The sequence below is a fragment of the Merops nubicus genome, unplaced genomic scaffold (assembly GCF_000691845.1).
Source record: "Merops nubicus isolate BGI_N331 unplaced genomic scaffold, ASM69184v1 scaffold3437, whole genome shotgun sequence".
Lineage (NCBI taxonomy): Eukaryota > Metazoa > Chordata > Aves > Coraciiformes > Meropidae > Merops > Merops nubicus.
The window spans coordinates 34,790-54,442 of NW_008619402.1; the positions used below are offsets into that span (position 1 = coordinate 34,790).

A 19,653-nucleotide genomic window follows, 5' to 3' on the forward strand; every position below is an offset into this window, starting at 1 on the left:
CTGAGCAAACTGCAGTGCCTGTGTTGTAGGTGTGGCACTGCGTCCCTGGAGAGACCCCGAGCAACAAAAAGCACCACTTCCAGCTGCTGGCCGAGTTAGAGCACGATGTCAGTGTGAGTATGTGGATCTAGTACTGCAGAACGTGAAGATTAATTGCTCATTAAAAACAAAGTCAGGATTCTGTGGTGAAAGAGCCACTCCCGAGGACTGAAGCAACAGTATAAGCAGGTCTCTTAATTTGTCTTCCTTAGTTTATATGCAAAAAGTTCCAGGAGGGTTGGGGGATTTTTGTTAGCTGCTTTGTTTTCAAAAACAGGCTGTTTCTCAAATATTTTTATTGTTACAGCTGCTTGTTAACACATCTTTGCCAAAGGCAAGCAGACAAAACTGAACTTAAGTTGTTTACCATACCATAAAATATATTACTGAATTTCACTGTAAATTTATAAACACATTGTGTGTACTAAATGATAAAGGTGTAACTGCACACTCTGATTTATAGCCTCCAACATCACTCTGGTAGTATATTTAGAATTACTGCATTTTAAACTTTAATATTTTTTTAACATTTTTTTTAACATAATATTTTTTAACATAGACATTTACTGAAACAGTTCTGATAACATTTAAGAACTGAACCCAAGAGAATTAGAAATAACTGATGATGAGGAAGTTCTTTAAAAATCAAGAGAAATTTTACCTTTAAGGATAAAGTCTTACATTTTGAGTATGAAAAGTCGTCTGAAATGTCAATTTTATTTCTGATTCTGCAAAGAAAAAGCATTTTAAAATAGCATCAAAGGGATCTCTTACTCTTTATAAGCAGGATTTTTACTAATTGTACTTAATTAAGGCTGTTGCAGGATTAAACGTAAAAGCTTGTTGTAAATAAAATACCATCGTGCAGCTAGTGAGCCTGCTTTGTGTGCGTTTAAAACCCATCTCAAGATGGTTGACATGAAGGAACAGGAAAGTCATGGGATGTTTAACTTCCTAGGTGAACACCATCGACCTTAACGCCACAAATACCACCCTGGCATCTGGAACCAAGGAAGGCACCATTAGTGTCTGGGACGTTACCACAGCCACAGCCTTGCACCAGTTGCCGTGTCACTCTGGGACTGTGTTTGATGCTGCTTTTAGTCCTGGTACGTTGCATTTGTTTGGAATAGGCACTGTTGGGAGCTCCAGTGTTTAGTGTTGCTGGATTAGAGACTTAATTTCCAGTCAGTTAGCTATAAATAAGTATCTATAAATAAGCCCACCTATAAATAGGTCAGGCAGTGGCACACCCAACACGCTGCATGGTGGATGCCTTTGGTACCTACAACTGAATGTCTCAACACGAGCTTTTGTCCTTTCTTCTGCTTTTTTCTTTCATGTAGACAGCAGACACCTACTCAGCACGGGAGAGGACTGTTGTTTCAAGGTGGTAGACGTACAAACGGGGATGCTCATATCTTCTGTGACCACCGACCAGCCACAGAGGTAACTGAGAGCACACAGGCTGAAGCTGCCTGGGCAGCCCCCATAACTGTGGAGGAGCTCCATGGGTACTGATGGCAGGATGGGAAGGGCAGGAAAGCTGCCTGCTTTGTTTTACTGCATTACTTCTAAAGCACAAAGTTTGACATTGTAGCATCTTCTCTGCATTATGCTCAAGCTTTCCAGACAGACAAAACCAAACAAGTATCTGAACTCACGTTTTTTTCAACAACTTTAAAATCCATTAAAAAAAAAAAGAGCCCTGTAGCTAACCAGCTCTTAAGCCCTTGAGCAGCTGAGCTACTGAAATTTACAGTTGAATCATCTCTGTCAATAATCCTGACTTATTTATTTTTGCACATCTTCCTTTTTGTTTCAGTCATCTTAGGAAAGATTTGCCATCAGAATTAGATTGATGGCTTTTTTTCCACAAACCCAAATACCTACAGTTCTTTATGGTTTATCAGGTAAAGATGGAATGTTTACTCAGTAACTGGAGTAAAAATGTAACGGCCATATGTGGACAAGACTTGTTGGTTTTGCATGTGTGTATATACATAAAAATATGTATATGCACATGTATATGTACTTTTTTTTCCTTCAGTTATTTCCCTGAAAGTCCTTTTTGCACTTCGAGTGATTGTTTCAGAACATGCAGTGACAGAAGTGCATGTGGTGGCTGATGAGGGCACTGGGGTGCCATGCACACGTATAGCTGCTGGGTCCTCTTTTGTTACAGGAACATGTCTCATCCTTCTGCCAGGAGGTCTGGTGGGGTCTGGGGCAGCCAGAGAAGCTTAAGTTTGGGTCATGAGTCTTTAAAATAATTTGCAGATAACCTTTTGAGAGAGACTGTCAAAGGGCAGAGTTTCCTACCTCCATCTTCCATTCTTTTTGGTTTGGTCCACTTGGAAATGTTTGGCTCTTGCTATACACAAGCTTGAAGTGAACTAACTCCAGAATTACTTGCAGGTGCTTCAAATGGGATGGAAATACCATCTTATCAGGAAGTCAATCTGGTGAATTACTCATTTGGGACCTTCTTGGAGGAAAAGTTATTGAAAGAATCAAAGGACATACAGGTATGCCTGAACTGCTCCTACTCTGATTGAAGGGAAGGTTCCTGTTTCCCAGCTCTGTTAGTACTGCAAAGTTTGAGACTCCTGCTTGGTCAGTGGGCTGCTCTTGATGTTAGTGTTACCTGTTGGAACTAAACGCAGGTCCATGTGAACCTCCCTAGAAGTTTTAATAATGAGGAATAGTCCTGTTTACAAAGGTAAATGACTTGGGATTTTTCTAATTCATACAACATCACAAAAGTCAACATAGCCCTAATAAAGTGTAGTACAGACTTTGCTGGAGACTTAAGTCCATCCAGACTGTCAGTCTAACAAGAAATGAAGTAAAATTTACCAGGGAAATGGTTTTGGATAGGGATTTATAGGCTTCTTAAATTTATCTGTATCATCTTTAGTACAATAGCAACCAGGATGTGTGAAGGACAAAAACTAGCTCAGTTTTATTCAAGTTTTGGTTTTTAAGCCTGCCTTCCTGAACACATTTTAAGCCTCTCTACTATAAGATCGAACTCTGGAACACATCCTGTACAGAGATCACTTTGCAGCTAGTGCAGCCACCCTAGAATTCTTAGCATTTGTGCTGTCAATGTAATCCAAACTAAAGATCAGATGATCTTAAACTCTTAAAAAAAAAAAATCATCTTGGCTCCATCATCTTGAGCCCCTCGTTTACTTGCATGTGGATTTACTTGTTTGCTTGGGGTTGGTTTTTTTCCCCAGGTGCTGTAACATCCATGTGGATGAATGAACAGTGCAACAGTGTTATTACAGGAGGGGAAGACAGACAAATCATGTTCTGGAAACTGCAATACTAAGTGCCTTTCCCTCCAGGCATTGAAATGAACTCTTGTTTTAAACCAGACCTTTTAAAGGAACTTAACTGCGTGCAATGATGGCTGCTGAAGTTCAACCAGACAGGAAGCTCTGTGTGGCTACAACTTTCTACGTTGCAGTGACTTCACTGAGAGCTCTTCACTTTGGTAGCGTATGCGTTTGTGTTTCATGGACTATCATATTGGAGATGGTTGTCTAAAATGCTATCTGAGATGAAATTAAAGACCTATTTTTCTGTAATTAAAGAGCTCTTAACTTGCAGTCATTGTCTAATTTATGTAGAGAATGCATCATGGCTTGCTGTTTCAAAGCAGCATTTGCATTGCTGCAAGTGTTGAGGGCTGCTTGCAGCTTAGTACCATGTCTCATGACAATGTTTGTGCCTCCTGTGTAGTCACCTTTCCTTCCTAGTGAAGATGATGGTCGGAGCTACTTTGAGCCACTTTCTGGCAGCTGTTGTTCTGAGCAGTGGTCAGCCTTGTCTGGCCATCTGGTCTTCAACCGTGGCTGTTTGTGGAAGCACAGGGAAGTATAAGAACACACCCTAGACTGCTTTTTCTATGGAAAAACAGCAGTAACATACTAGCCTGAGAGGAAGCCAAGCATAAAATTGATGAACTAACAGAGGACAGTTGCACATACAAGGAATTGATATAAATCTTCTCCTTACACTGCACCTGAAGTTGGTCCTGGGCTCTGTTACTACTGCTTTTCATCATGTGTTACTGCTCCTCGTAATAACCTTTGCATGTTGGGTTTGGTGTTCTCAATTGCTTTCCACTCTCAGATGATCTTTGAGATGGAGTTTCAGTTGCAGCCCCTGGGTTTAGCCAAAGCTTTGTTGTCTTGACCCAGTGCCAAGGCAGTGCTGCACTTGGCTTACTTTCACTGTAGGACTTTGGGATTTCCTACAAGGAGCTGGGCTGGAGGTAAAGACTTGAAATGGTCTTTAAATGGCCTAATACAGCAACAACCATTGGCAGCTGTGCTGTTGCCCCGAGCACGATATTTATTTCTCTGGTGGTCTTCTCTAGTGCTGATATGAAGATGCCTTGTCAAGGAGTCCAGGACAAGCATTCTTCTAAATGGTATCAGTATCAACATAGTTATATCTGATTGTCTGAATAAATTATCTCCTGCCTTGGCTTTGACACCCAACACCTATCTGAGGGCACAGCAGTTTCTTTAGCATCATAAAACCATTATTTTATGGTTAGGGGCTGGGGTTTATTTAAATTTTTTTTCATGATGCTGGAATTGAACTTAATTTTTCAGTAATGTAATGGCATGATGTTAAAGCAAACTCGTGTTTCAGTTGCATTACTCACTGGGCTTAAAATAACCAAATTTTTATGTAATCAATGTGTGTGTGGTGAAGGCACGTGGCAAAAGATTAAGCTGTATCATGCATGCCTGCTGCTACGTCTTAATCTTGCAGCACAATGTTTGGTGTCTACCATGTTCATCTTCTGTTGTTTATTTCCCAAATACAGAAACTTGCATCCTACACTTGCCTGGACCTGTCTCATGTGATTTCTGGCTTGTGTTAAAAGCTTTGTGTGTTGTCAAAGTAGGGTGAGGATTGCTGGCTTCCTCACTGTAGTGCCTTTTAGCACATCCTGTTTCTGTATTCTGTGCAACTTTGCAACTCAGGTTGTACTCCAAGGTGCCTGAAAAAAAAAAAAAAAGGCACAAAGGGACAACCTGAGCAATAGTAAAATACACACCTTCACCTCTGCTTTCTGGATGCCATCTCACCCAAATTTAGGGCACAGCTCTGCTCCTTTATCACAGAGGAAAATGAAATTTGTGATCCCTGATTCTTGACTGAAGAGTAATTTTTAGTAGTGGGTTAACTTCCTTTTGGCTAAGAGCTATGCGTTGTGTACGTCCCTATTTAAGATCAGCTGAGGTTTGCTTCCTGCTGTAAAAAGTGCTCAGAACACCGAGGCCTCAGCCAGCTGCTTCATTGCCTAAAGCAGCCTTAGCTTTTTAAGGCAGAAAATCAAATTATCAGTTATTAACCACATCATCATTAAGTTGGTTTGGTGCCTTTTTTTTAAATCGAGGTATACAAGGAATTACATAACTAGTATTCTCTTGCAGCTTCACTCAGAGTTTACCTGGGTACACATAATTAACCACAGCTTACTCTCCAAGCTGCTAGTTTCTGCATAAAACCAGGTTTTTTGATTAATCCTTTCACTTCTGGTTGCTGTGTGCTGCAGCTGGAAGGAAAACACCAAGTACTTGTGCTGAAGTTCTACCTTTCTATTACTTCCCATTACAGCTGTTTTATAACAAAAGAAGTGTATTTGGGTCTGCTCCTCTAACCTGTTTTTGTCTCAGTTCACTTCTTTTTGCCAAGTTTTAGCCCAACTTGTATGTACTAGTAAGTCATAAGGTTTAAGGTGGTCAAACCCTGTTGGTCAAGCTATAATAAGAGGTTTGCATAAATAAGGATTTTTAAAGCTTGAACAGGTACAGAATGGGCTCCCTCACCTGTTCTCAAGTCAGACCTGGTTCCATGCAGGGATCAGCATTTCCATAATACCTTGCTTGGGGCTCCAGGGACTTCATAGCTCAGCAAGCCAGCTTGCCAAGGAACATGGAGATGATGGCTATGGGCTCTACGCCCATCAAACCAACACTCCACGAAGCCACCAATTACTGCCAGTAGATGCTTGCCACAGAGGTTCCAGAGACATACTATTTAGTAACCAAACCATCCCATTAAAATGGCTCCTGGGATTAATGTCATCACCACTACAGCCTGGAGTAGTGTAATGGGTTAGCTGGGATATTCTCTTGGAAATTCACTTGAGAAACAGGAAGCTCCAAGACAACTCTTCTTGGCAGGTGTACAGCTGAGCTGACACAGCTGAACTTCAGAATACTACCAGGAAGAGCAGCAGGTCTGCAACTCAGATCCATAACTGAAGCTCCCAACTCTACCCCCATTGCTACATCTCCTACAAGCTTGAAAAGCTGCAACCAGCTACACATGCTACTAAGGGCCTGGCCCAAGAGATTCCAGTTACTGCACAGTGCCAAGCTGTGAACAACTGTTCACTCTTCTTTCTCATGTGAGCTCTTACAGTCATCTTCTGAAGTATTATTTCATTTAAATGGACAAACAAGTAAATAAATAAGATACCACCATCCCCAGACCAATTCTGGCTCTAAATCAGTTCTGAAAGAATAGCTGGACTGACACCCCACACCCACCTTACAACCAATCACACCTATAAAGGTGCTTGCTTCAGCTCTGGGCTACTGCCCACTGTGAGGAAGGCTGAAGTTCAGCAATACCAGATTTCAGAGCGGAAACCTGGAACAAAGCATTAAAAAAAAAAAAAAAAATTTGAAATCACTCACCATCACTGGTACTTAACTTCAGATCACTTAATTTGACTCAGAGTCTCAACTGAATGTGCCTCTGGCCAGTTGTGGTGGGTTGACCCCAAGCAGCAGCCAAGTCCTTGAGTTTCTCACTCAGCCACCCCACAACAGGATGGGTAAGAGAATGAAAAGGGGAAGGGAGGAAAAATCTGTAGGTTGTGAGAAATGTAGTTCACTAAGTGAAGAGGAGAAAGTGAAGAAGTGAGACCAAGGCAAGTACCTGCCACACCCCACCAGCAGACTGATGCCCAGCCAGTCATTAAAAAGGTATGAATTAAGAATAGCTTGTCTAAAGTATCCTGGATCTACCCTTGTAAAACAATTCAGCATTGTATGCAGTAAGCTTATGTAGAAAACTGTTTTGAACTGTATTTCCTACCTTTGCTTTCAAAAGCTGCTTTGCAGCCAAAGACAACTCAACAAACCAAGCCTGTCAGCTCATCATAAGCATGTGCTCACACAGGACCTAGGGTTTCAGTCATTTATTTGGTTATTTCTGAATCTTTAAGAACATGGTTAAGGCGAGAGATAAGCATATTAGATACAATTTGTATAACAAGTCATAAAAAGATCTGAGTGTCTGTACACTACTTATTTAATACGCTTACTTACTGAATGATGCCTCTAGCTCTAGTCAGCTTAGCTGGTGTTCTCCTGTAAACAGTATTTACTAAAACAAACCTACTACCTAGTACTAGTCATATTTCTAACATGTTTTCAAATCTACTATTGCAAACAGAAAGCAGTAAAAATACTCATTTGTCTTAAACATACAAAGCACAGCATTGTCCTAGGCAACAACACGTAACTTTGCAAGGGATACCCAGTCCCTGTAGTTGCAATGGCTTGTAGTAGTAGTGAACCAAAAGTCCTACCAAAAGGAGTCGTAGCGTGATTGGAATTTCACATTTGTCAAGCATGTAAGGCTACAAGTTTTACAGTTTGTGAATAAAACGAGATATGTTGACCTGTAACATTCCCAGCCATTAGAGATGCAAGTGCCTGCTGCAGCATTATCTTCTCGTAGCCTCCAGAGAGGCTCACGTGCAGAAGAAAGAAATCACTGAGTAGAACAGCCCGAGTTTAGTGGAATCATTGTTCTATCTACACACATACAGGTTGCAAGCTTAGACCTCAGGAACAGAGTGATCCATCAGGCTTTTCATAATGCTAGTTGCCATCCTAGAAAAAAGGGAAAGGCATTCAGTTTTGTAAGAGGACTCTCAAAGATGGCTAAAGCTCCCTATCCCCCTTTGTCATCACCAGCCCTCTAGGACAACTCAAAAGTTGGCCTTTTATTTTTGACAACAAATGTGTTGGTATAGAAAACTGCAGCAGGCTGCAGAGATGGAAGAGAAGCCCGTGGTACTCGATGGTGTCATTAGTAACGTAGCTGTGTTATCAAATCCTCCAGTGCCTGCGTGCAAGCAGAGCAGCACCACGAGTGTGAGGCAAGAGGGCAGGGGGAAACATGGCTGTTAAAAATGAAAAAAGTCTTTTTGTAGAAAGAGCATGCCAAGTGGAGGGGGACAGGAAAAAAGACTCAATTATATATGAAGCATTATTAATTTCTAGTAACTTCAAAAACATTTCTGCAGGAGTGACTGAGCTGCAGAAAGATGTCGCTGCCCAAGGATTAGAAAGATCAATTCCACCCTGCCAAGAGCCATGCTTATGTCACCAGAAGTAGCTGCACTAGAAACAACATTTTCAGTTACATAGTAAAAAATACTGGTGATATCAATGTACTTGGAAGTTCTTGGAAACTCAAGTTTAGTCAAATTACATTTAGAAAAGGGGTTTTCAGGAGAAGTAAAGGCAAAAGGAGCGTCACCAATCTATGAATGGTTTAAAAAACAGAACCAGACCACACCAGTTTGGCTAAAACATCAGATTAAGGAGATTTGCAGACTCCCCACAACTCTCATTCCAGCTTTCCCATTAAGTTTGTAATTAGGTCTTGATTACATTTTACTTAGCCTACAAATAAAAAAAATCAGTCACCATCACCACAGCTGCTTTGTTTATTACCTACCTCTTTATTATATACTCGTAAATACCGGAAGGCATGACAGTGATGGTCACGACATTTCCCGCTGTTGCCAAGATGTCTGCGATCTGGGGGTCCTGTCGTTACACAAGAAGTCTTATGAGGGACATGACTCAAGCTGACTGACAAAGCAGCAGTTCCAGAGCTTTTTCTGGACATTTTTCAGGGAGCTTGAGAGACCTGCAGTTCCTTGCTTGGAGCGTTCAGCCCCAAGGGCGAGCCCCTGAGCCAGCAATGAGATGTCTGCTCAGCAGGATCCGCACTGACTGACTACAGACAGACGTTACACAGAGTTCCTACTGGAACTGCACACAGGTTGGCAGCAGGAAGCTCACTTTTTTTTTGTTATGCCAACAAATTTAAAGATAAAAACTGAGGGTGAGCCTAGGCAGGAGGCAGAGAGTAAGAATTGAGTTGCCTTGCCTACAACTACAAAGCAGCCTCAACATAACTCGACTGGAGAGACTTGGATAAGTCACCTCTGATGAATTCCTTGTTTTATGAACACGAAACAAGACATTAACAATCCTTCTCCCCCTCCAAAACGCCATTACTGGACTCACACACAGCTATCTGCACCCACCACACACTGTTACCTACCTTCAATCCAATGACATTCTGGCCGTTGATTTCACAGATGTTGTGCTCTGTAAGCAGTCCATTTCTGGCAGCAGAACTGTCCTTCACTATTGAGGTGATTTTGCCGTTCTTGAATATGAAACCAACGTGCCCTGTGCTGTCCTTATGCATAGTAATAATCCGTTCAAAGGGCCTGTAAGGTGTTGAAAACACAAAGCCATGTTTTGGGCCCACTAAACCACGGGAAGAGCCACACACCAGTTCAGCACCTTCGACTCACAAGAAGTAACTGTGCTCTAAAAGACTCATAAACCAAACCACTTTTCATTGTAGTTGGTCTAACTTGGTTTTGTTAGTATTTTTGTATTAATATAGGTTTGTTTACAAACCTTATGTGTTTTCCCCCTGTTCTACAGGCATTTCACCATCTGGATTAATAATCACACAAAAAAAAAACCCAGTCTCATACAACATCCACCCACCACAGCAACCAACTAAATATAAGCATCTGTTAAAAATTAAGTTTCCTCTACAGCCGTGACAAGGCAGATAAAATAGCTCAGGTGGTTTTAACAACTGTAGGTAGACCACAGGATTCTGGAGTACAAGGCTTCTCCCAAAAACATTCCTACTGCTTTACAGACAATAAACCTTTAAACTGTATCTTCAAAAGGCAGTAAATCCAGGAAGGGGGCAGGGAGCTGGGTACAAAGGTTGTAGGCACAGGAGGGAATCTACTACCACAGCATTTGGTTTCAAGAAACAGTAGAAGCAGCTGCTCTGATAGAAGTAGCAAGTCCTCCACTGGGTCATACCCTACAGACCTTACACTGAATATGACATTACTACATCACCTGTTCCCTGGGAGAAGAGAGCAACCTCCAGCTCACCATAACCTCCTTTCAGAGAGTTGTGGATAGTGAGAAGGTCTCTCCTGAGCCTCCTTTGCTCCAGGCTCAGCAACTGCAGTCCCTCAGTCACTCCTCACAAGACTTGTTCTCCAGACCCTTCCTCAGCTTTGTTGCCCTTCTCTGGACACACTCCAGCACCTCAATGTCCTTGCAGTGAAGGGCCCAGAGTATAAGAAAAAGTCAAGTTGTGTCCAAAAAAAAAAAAAAAAAATGCACAGAACTCTTGAATTTTGAGTTCAAATTTATCTTGCACTATCCCTCATTAGTTTACCTTGAAAAACATCACACCTCATCATGCCCGGGCAAGCGTGCACCAAGAGTTCACATATTAGCAACCATTTTTGACTGTTTCCCACAAAAGGGAACATTTCTGACCACCCTTACTATTGAAGTACAGGGACAAACAGATTTAGTCATGCCTGCAGTCCTGCTCAAGCAAGGGGAGACCCAAACCCCACAGAATGACTCCAAAAGAGATATGACAATTTGTATCTGCAGTTGGCTTTACCTGTCCCGAATGATCATCGAAATCCTTTCTCCAGAAGCCTGTTTCAGAACTTTGTGTGCTTTATCAGAACTCCATCCTGCACAGTTCTCTCCATTGATCTGCAGAACTTGGTCCCCAAACCGCAGACCAGCGAGGGATGCTGGAGAGTTTGCCTGAACTAACTGGACAAATATACCCTACAAAGGAGAAAAGTGGGAAAAAAAAAATCCACAAACCAAAAGAAGCAGCTCTTCCTTGAAGATGAAGACCAGTAACAGAACACACTGCCCTTTAAAGTTTCCCATTCTCTATGGAATACCGTCCAAATGGACAGAAGGACTTGCTAATTGTCTCTCCTGAAGGGGCATTTTTGCAATTTCAGTCTGTTTCTAGATGTCTTTAAGAGACTGACAGATAATTAATGCTGGAATGAAGTCAGAAATAGGCAAACCTGTTCTGTCTAGAGCTCTAGATATGAAAAAAGACATAAGCATAACATTAAAGCTTACTCAAAAGGGTAAATATTCTGCTTTAGCAAGAAATCTGAACAACTGGATCGAGACAGATTATTGTTAAGTTTGCACTGTGTTCTTCTGCATTTCACTAAAAATTCCTTTGACAGATACGAGAGTCTACACATTGCTGGAGAAATAGATCAGTAATGGTAGGAACTCTATGGCTAATTTTTCCTTCTTTCACAACACCATTAGTTTTCAACTTTGCATCAATTATTTGACAGCACCTCAGGTAAAAAAAACGCAAGGTGTTAAACTATTTCTAGTCAAAGTACCCAAAAAACCAAAGTAAAGCATATCAAAGCAAACTGTAGATAATACTTTTGGGGAAAGTGGGTGGCATTTAAAAAAAGAGAAAACCAACACAAAAAAAAGATACTGTAAGGAAATCCCAACATTTCCTTGGTTGAACTACAAAAAGCACTTTAACCCTCTATGAAACCTTGAGTAGAAGAGTTTTTTTAAACATTCAGCTTAAACAGCCTTGCCAAGAAAAAAAGCCCCAAAAGACCAGGTTTAGGGATCTTCTTGCAGCTATGTTCTTGTTAAGGGAAACTCAGAAAAGCCTACTCTGAAATGGCTCCTTACATACAGAAAGATGACACCCGCACCATCCTTACTTTTCTCACCAGCAACACACTCCAAGAAATCTATAAAAGCTTCTATGCCATGGACAGGTCTCTGCCTACCACTGAATTGTAACTACTGCCCAATGTTTCCACAGACAGAGAGAGAAGAAGTCTTGAACCACTGAAGTATCACAGCACCTCTGCAAGGACAACTTCATGCCAAGGTGGGCAAAAAAAGTTACAAGAATTTTTCAGGTGTTATAAAAACCATGGAAGTAAATTTCTGCTGTAAATTTAGATCCTAGCTCAGACAGCTGGAAATCTAATTACTGAAGGATTTTAAAATTCTAATAATGGGTAAAAAAACATTATGCAGGAGACAATTCCATGACCACACACTAACTTCACTACTAATTTAATCCAGTAGTAAGATCTCTAGAGGCGAGAGCAAGCTTCTTATACTTACATTGTCAACGGACTTCAGGCGAAGTCCAATTTTGCCATCCTGATCTTTACACAAAATTGTCTCCCGGATGCCTTGCTTAATTTCTGCTCTGCGAATTCCAACATCATTCCCAGTCACTGGAGCTACCATGTAATTAGTAGAAGGTCGTGTTACCAGTTGCTGATGAAAACAAAAGAGCCAGATGACAAGTTTTAAATTTTTATATAGATACATGTCAGTTTATATGAAGTGATATACTAAAAAACCAACACGAGTTGCAACATAGCTCCTCCCCGCTCCCACCACTGGACACATACTGCTCAGTTTAGGACCATATTAAAACAGGGGCTGGTACTTAATTCATTTGTACTTAAGACAGGGAGTAGTCTACTCTCTAGAAGGGTAGAGAGACATTTAGGGTTTACACTTTTGCTTTCTAAAAGGTACTTGACTGGCACTTACACCCTGGGGCTGAGCTGCTGCTGCCACGGGCAAGTTCCTCTGCACCTCTTCCTCGCTGAGGCTCAGGCCCATGTACTGTGAGAGCTCTGGATACAACCTGGGGTATAAACCTGCAGGAGAAAAACAGAACAGAAAAGCCCTGTCACTACAACAGTTGGTGTGACAGAACGAGCAGCTGCCGCTCCTCTGTGTGCACTTATTTCAACAAAGCTCAGGTACTGGAATGTATTTATTGTGAAAATGATGACAGAAGACCTGCTTGAATCACAGAATCGTTTTGGTTGGATGAGACCTTTCAGATCATCAGTCCAACCATTACCCCAGCACTGCCAAGCCCACCACTAACCCATGTCCCTCAGCTCCACATCTCCACAGCTTTGAAACTCCTCTGGGTTGGGGATTCCACCACTGCCCTGAGATGCCTGGGCTAAGCCTTAAAAACTCTTCCAGAGAAGATGCTTTTCTTCATGTCCAGCCTAAACCTTTCCTGGCACAACTTGAGGATGTTCCCTTCTGTCTTATTGCTTGTTCCTTGGGAGAAGAGCCTGACCCCCACCTGGCTCCAACCTCCTGTCAGGGAGTTGTCAAGAGCCAGAAAGTCTCCCCTGAGCCTCCTTTGCTCCAGGCTCAACAACCCCAGGTCCTCCAGCCACTCCTCACCAGACCTGTGCTCTAGACCCTCCCCCAGCTTTGTTGCCCTTCTTTGGACACATCCCGCCCCTCAATGTCCTTCTCATAGTGAGGGGCCCAAAACCAAACCCCTTTGAGCTGAGGCATCACCAGAGTTGAGTCCAGGTGGTTGATCCCTGCTCTAGTCCTGCCAGCCACACTATTTCTGATACAAGCCAGGATGCTGGTGGCCTTCTTGGCCACCTGGGCACACACTGGCTCCTATTCAGCCAGCTGTTGACCAGCATTCCCAGGGCCTTCTCCACTGGGCTGCTTTCCAGCCACTCTTCCCCAGGGACAGAGCGTTGTGTGGGGTTGTTGTGACCCAAGTGCAGGATCCAGAGCAGAATCAGGACTGCTACTCTAGCCCAGTTTAGACAAGTAACCAGAGGAGGCATTTTTGAGATCGAGAGCTTGCAAAGAGCTTTTAGTTTCAGTTCCACCATTCATCCTTTATGGCACAAACATTAGACACGTGGTGATAAATTCCAAACCCAACCTTGTGGTGTACTCCATGAAGACACACCCTTGCTCCAAAGCTTTTGGGCAACTAGTGGGGAACTACCCTCCCTCCCAGCCCTAAAACAAGTACACTGGAGAATACATACACTGACCTTCCACCAAATGCCAGACTGCACTCACAAGAGGCCTCCATGCCAAAGACATTCCAGCTCCAAGGCATGGTAAGGTTTCTGCAGAAGACTACCTCCAGGCCACAAGATTCACAGTACAGTCTGCTTTAAGAGTCTTCAAGAAAGAGGGTTTGTCATTGTCTCACAGCTTCAAAATGAAGTGGTTTTAGACACGCTTCTCAACAAGCCAAAATAAACATGGTCCTTAAAAAATCCAGCAGGAGATTCCTCTGTATGTGAGAGGAGCAGGATGTGGGGAGTAGAAGGAAAAAAAGTTAACTGACAGACTTGTCAGACCTTGAGCTGAACCACTCTGGAAATAAACCTGATGTTGCTCTTGACATTCCACAAGGATATAAAATACTGCTCAGAAAGTAAGGTGGTGCAAAGGACAGCCTTGGAGGCAAGTCAGCTCCCCAATTCACAAAGCTCAGGTTTCTTCTAGTGTTCACTGATGGGTACAGGTATAAAACCACCTATCATCAGAATCTACATTGCAGCAGAAATGGAAAGCAACTTTTCTGGGAAGGAACAAAGGTCATTGAAAGGTGAATGCCAGTATGAACTGGAGACTTTTTTGCTCCTTACACATTCAGGAGTCATGTTTGCAAGGTGCTTCACATGAGAGCTGTCTGATCTTATTTCCAGATCAATCTATCAGTTTGTACTTTCACCAATATAGATTAATAAGCTTTTAATGCCTACTTCTTCTGGTTCTGCTTGCACTTTCAAGCCCCATGGAATATACAAAACTGATGTTGCACGAGACCTCTGCATCTAGTCCATTCTCCTCTTTTATTCTTCATTGAAGACCACAAAGGACACAGTTTTGCTGCCTGTATTATGTTCTCATTCAAAAGAGAGACCTCCAAACAGCAGAACACCCCAAAGCCCTTGATGTTGTGTATATTCTCGTGCCTCTGTCAGGACAGAGGGATTCCCACTGGGTGTGGCACATCCTATAGATGGTGTAGGCCTCCCGTCCTTTACTGATGAGCAATTAATTCCAGAAAGGATCTGCAAGAGACAGCTCTCTGGTGAGCTATACAAACTCCTGCCTTAAAGTCTAAGTCTTAGACCCACCAGCACCAAGATGAGAACTGGAGACAAAGTTACATTCACCAAGCTTTAATATCTGATCCACCAGCATTCTTGACTTGTGTTCCAGCACTGCTGGTCACGCTGGTTAGAGGCTTTAGGCCTTTTACACCAGGTGTAACTTACTAAGCCAATGCTCTGACCTCAAACATACCTGTCTGCCTTCATGGAGGTACACATGTATGGAAGAAAAGGAGAAGAAATGGGTACAAGTCATTCAGCTTTAGGACTGATGGATTTCCCAACAGACTTTTGATCACTAAATCTGCTGGAAGCTTTACAATGACAGAATGACAAGATCAAGTTCCACCTTCCTGGGCACTCCTTTGTTTTCATCTGTTCCTAAGCAAGCTGATAGGAAAAGGCAAGGCGCCCAAAGCTTACAAATAGTTGTGATAAATCAGGACAACTAGGTGTCTGAGGCAAGGGTTAAAGAGCTCAAAGAGTACTAACAGCAAATCTCATTACTTTAGGCTCACTTGGAAAAGGTTTTGAGAAATTAAGAGACGGGTTAGTGCTTGCCACAACTTTGTAAACATGGCTACATATTTACAGGTATTTTTGAACTGTTCTGTTAACTTTGAATTTCATGACTGCTTTCCACAACATCAGGATACCATACAGTCCAGGAGCTTACCTCCATCGTGAGGAATAGGAGCAGAAGCCTCAGACAAGATTGCTGGATTAGCTGGATTTGAAGAAAAGGCAGTCTGAGCCTAGAAGCAAAGAAAGTCACATATGTTACCTTATACAAGAAAAAAAATCCACAACTATGAAATCTTTATTATGTAGGCAGGAGACAAAATCTTTGCTTTTTTTTTGTTGTACATGCTAGTTACTATCCATCTTGAAGTTCTGAAATCAGTCTTCTTCTCTGAAATGAGAAGTAACTGCAATACAATATGCTGTAGTAGTATCAAGCTACTTTGGCAGAACTTTTGTCTTCCTCAGAGACAAGGCTGCAGTTTGAATGCAGGAAGATTTTACCATCAGCTGGTTCTGGTTTTGTCATCAAGCAAATTGAAGAGCTTTAAGAGACACATTAAAGGCAGCTGACAAAGCTTTATAACTTTAAAATTTAAGGTACGGCCTTTGGCAGAGTGTTTTGCAATTAGTGCTTTTTTTTCAGCTGGATAGCAGCAGTTTTACCTCTTCACCACTCACACACATTATTCATGAGTTCTACAACAGTCCCTGACAGGTTTCAAGTTCCACACAATCCAGTGCTACTATTTTAATACTTTCTGAAAGAAACCGGCCTTCTAAGATGTTTTTTCTACAGAATTTGCCACTACAGTGAATACACCAAGCTTGACTTCTATATGGCTTACTGAATCACAAATATAAAGAGACCACACTGAAGCAATCCAGTTTCCTTCCTTCTCCATACCTCAGCTGCTGCTTTTTTTGGCCTTGTGTCACCATGACCAGTGAAAACCACTGCCTCGCAGAGGCCCGTGATGGAAGTGGCTACCCCAATAGTCCTCCTGAGGTTGAATGTCAAAGACAGGAGGAAATTACTAAGTACACAGTGAAGCACTATGCTAGCAGGACACGTAAATCCTCTAACACATAACGGTCAAATTACTCAATGTTTTTAAGGAAATCATGCTTAAAAATAGGAGATTTCATATTCCTGTATTCACCAGGAAGTTGTTTTGAGAAAAAGAAGAATGACTCATTATTTATCAATATCAAATGTATGCAGAAGAACAGCCTGCAACTCAGCTGCTGGCCAAAAAGAACAGGTTAGAGTGTTTAAAGTAACAAGTCCATTTGTTTTAACCAGGGGTCATTTTAATATCACTCACTCGTGGATACAGACTTTGTCTTTCAGTGCTATGCTCTTTTCTAAGGGTGCTCTCAGATGTATTTAAAAAGACAGCATTTTTATAATGCAGTTTTTGGTAGAGGCAAGTAATTTAGCCTTTGCTACCAAAAACATTAGTGCAAAGGGAATTATTTACTCTCAAAATACTGGTATTTAGCAAAGACAGTGTTCACTTCCCTTCTGTCACAACCACACTCAGTAGACAGGCCGTGACCCCCAGTTCCTACTCCGGTCAGCAGGAGTGAGATGCCACCACGTAACTGCTGGGGGGCAACGTTCCCAGCTGATGATGCAAACAAGAACACTCAAAGCCTCACCACTGAGGATCTGGAACCAAATGCTCTTCACTCAACCTCCCTTCTCTTCCACCTCCAGAAGAATTTTCTCACAGGCTCTCTTGACATCCCAGTCATGAAGTGGTAGAACTTAATGAAATCCTAATTTAAACTTTGAGGAGACAGTTAAGAATCACAGCAGGCATCTGTCCCACGTGAACTGACTTCTGGGGAACTGACCTTTGAGATTAGCATCGCCAAGGATTACACTAGCTGATTACCCTCCCCACAGAAACCTCTTCTTTGTCTGTGAAGCAGCACAGCAGACTACAGGCATGGTCACAGGAACAAGGCACTTCTGCCCGAGGTCATAAAACCTGCTGAGTGTATGTGCAAGACGAGGCAGGAGAGCTCCTGCACTATATGATGGCAGCACACGTACCTATGGTTCAAGATTTGCAGGTCTCAGCAGACACCCTGCTTTCATTTCCTCACAGCTTCATTCAGTAGCCACAGAAATGAAGCAGCAGAAAGACCACATTTAATATTTTTAATTGTCATACATAAGCTCCAGCAGTTGGTTGTTAAAAGGCTGAAGGAGCACATTCTTGGCTCCGGGCTAGGGTTTTTTCCTGAGTTCAGCACTACCCAGCTGTAGATAAGGACTGTGGTAAGATAAGAAGAACGGAGTGGGTGGACACAAGGAGAAATCCTAACACAGCGCCCACAACTTCAAGAGCCTCACCTCACACATACAAACAGAGGTGGGACAGAGACACTCCACTTTGGGACAGCACAGGAGAGTTAATGAGCTGTCCTGTGCAGTTTGCTCAACTGCTTCCCTGCAAGAAGGACAAGGACAAAAGCTGCAGTCACTTCAAAATGCAGTATTAACTCATTGGTGTTGTGCAAAACAGGAGGGAATCTAATTTAAGTTTGGGAACGAAAAACAGAAGCTAGGCAAAATGCTCAAGAAAGCAAGGGAAATCCCTGTAAAATACATTTATGTCAAATTTCTCAGTGTTTATCCATTTTTTTTTTCCATTATTTTGTTTCACAGATTTTTTTTTTTCCATCCTCATCCTGACTCATAACAAATATATGGATACTCTTACACGTGAAGGTTTTCTACACAAAGGTGATAACCTTGGAAGAATGGAGAGAACTGGTCACTGCCATAAAATAGCCAGAGGACAAGCCCATGATTCCAGATGACCTTAAAAGAGCCAGCGTTATTTTTTGTGCCTAACTAACCACAAAAGCTTTCTCTGCCAGAAGTCTGGGACACCAGGAGTGAGACACAGCAGGTTTATTAGTTCAGTCAACATTTATTCATCACTTCAGGGCTGAAGTACAAGAACAGACTGACTGTGTTTGTCTGCTTAAGACCAAGTACCTATACTTCAAAACAGCCAAACATATCAACACATTAAAAACAGAGGACTATAAATTAATATATAAAAGAAAATAAATAGACCTAAGAGTGGTAAAATAAACAGTAATATGATATCTAGCCATAAACAGTTTTTCTTTCCCCTTTTAGAGTGTGGTGGTGAAGCAAAACTGTTCCCTACAATAAATCTCCCCCTTATTGGAGTGAATAGCATCAAATACATTACTGTCATCAAAACTGATCTTACTAAAGCCCACCATACCTGAATAACTTTGTCCACCTTCAGATCTTCCAGGGAAGGATAGAGAGACATTTTGATGCAGTTTCACTGGGTAGAGGGAAGACTGGAAAATAAAAGGGGGAAAGCAAGCAAACAGCAAGGTTAGTCCTCGGAGATATTTACTCTGCATTACAACTTAAAAAAAGTAAAAAAAAAAAAGAAAGAAGACAGAGTGTTAAATAAATTATCTGTGAGCTGCAAGTCTCAGTACTACACGGGCACTACAGATAAATTCCATTAAGACTATCTATTTAATCCATTATCAGTAATAGCCTTTGCTTAATAGGCTTTATTTAATATACTTATAGTTGTTAAAGTTCAGGTCTCAGCAGTGAGAAAGCCTACACAGAGAAAAACGTTTCAGGTGAAGTGTTGCAAGGACAGACTTTTGGAGGCCAGGGTGCAGTGACAACAGAGCTTAAGAGGAAAAAAAGCCCTAATCACCCTCCTCCAGCTCCTCCTCCCAACAGGATTTCATACACAACTGCGGAAGCTTTTACTCTATTCTCCAAAGTATCTGAACGCTTTCCTCTGTCCCGCTGTTCCAGCAAGAAGCCACTAAAGAGAAACGGCTCCCGAGCCCATCTGTAACAGTACTCGCAGCAAGATCCAGCCCCTGGAGAGTTTCACCCAGGGGCTTCAGGCTGGCTCATGTGA

General features: G+C 42.1%; 2 protein-coding genes across 5 annotated transcripts in view; one reads left to right on the forward strand and one right to left on the reverse strand.

The window, feature by feature from the left end:
- NSMAF (neutral sphingomyelinase (N-SMase) activation associated factor) overlaps positions 1 to 3,628 on the forward strand; it is a gene marked incomplete at its 5' end in the record, with an annotated part of 28,599 nt that extends 24,971 nt beyond the window's left edge. The window contains 5 exons of the mRNA XM_008943762.1: positions 30 to 113; positions 998 to 1,148; positions 1,386 to 1,488; positions 2,458 to 2,567; positions 3,285 to 3,628. Coding sequence (XP_008942010.1) covers positions 30 to 113; positions 998 to 1,148; positions 1,386 to 1,488; positions 2,458 to 2,567; positions 3,285 to 3,379 — 543 coding nt within the window. The remainder of the gene's footprint in view (positions 1 to 29; positions 114 to 997; positions 1,149 to 1,385; positions 1,489 to 2,457; positions 2,568 to 3,284) is intronic.
- Positions 3,629 to 7,608: 3,980 nt separating this feature from the next.
- Positions 7,609 to 19,064, reverse strand: SDCBP (syndecan binding protein (syntenin)). Of its 4 annotated transcripts, none has more exons than XM_008943760.1 (8): positions 18,979 to 19,064; positions 15,855 to 15,933; positions 12,819 to 12,928; positions 12,378 to 12,536; positions 10,849 to 11,024; positions 9,451 to 9,622; positions 8,836 to 8,927; positions 7,609 to 7,982 (listed from the first exon to the last, which is right to left on the reverse strand). In XM_008943760.1, exons 1-8 carry the CDS (start codon positions 19,027 to 19,029, stop codon positions 7,928 to 7,930), a joined length of 894 nt encoding a protein of 297 aa, XP_008942008.1. In that variant the 5' UTR covers positions 19,030 to 19,064; the 3' UTR covers positions 7,609 to 7,927. The 4 variants fall into 4 exon arrangements, with proteins under 4 accessions (XP_008942008.1, XP_008942009.1, XP_008942007.1 ...); XM_008943761.1 differs by having other exon boundaries at positions 18,997 to 19,029; XM_008943759.1 differs by having other exon boundaries at positions 12,813 to 12,928; positions 18,979 to 19,029.
- Positions 19,065 to 19,653: the final 589 nt, after the last annotated feature.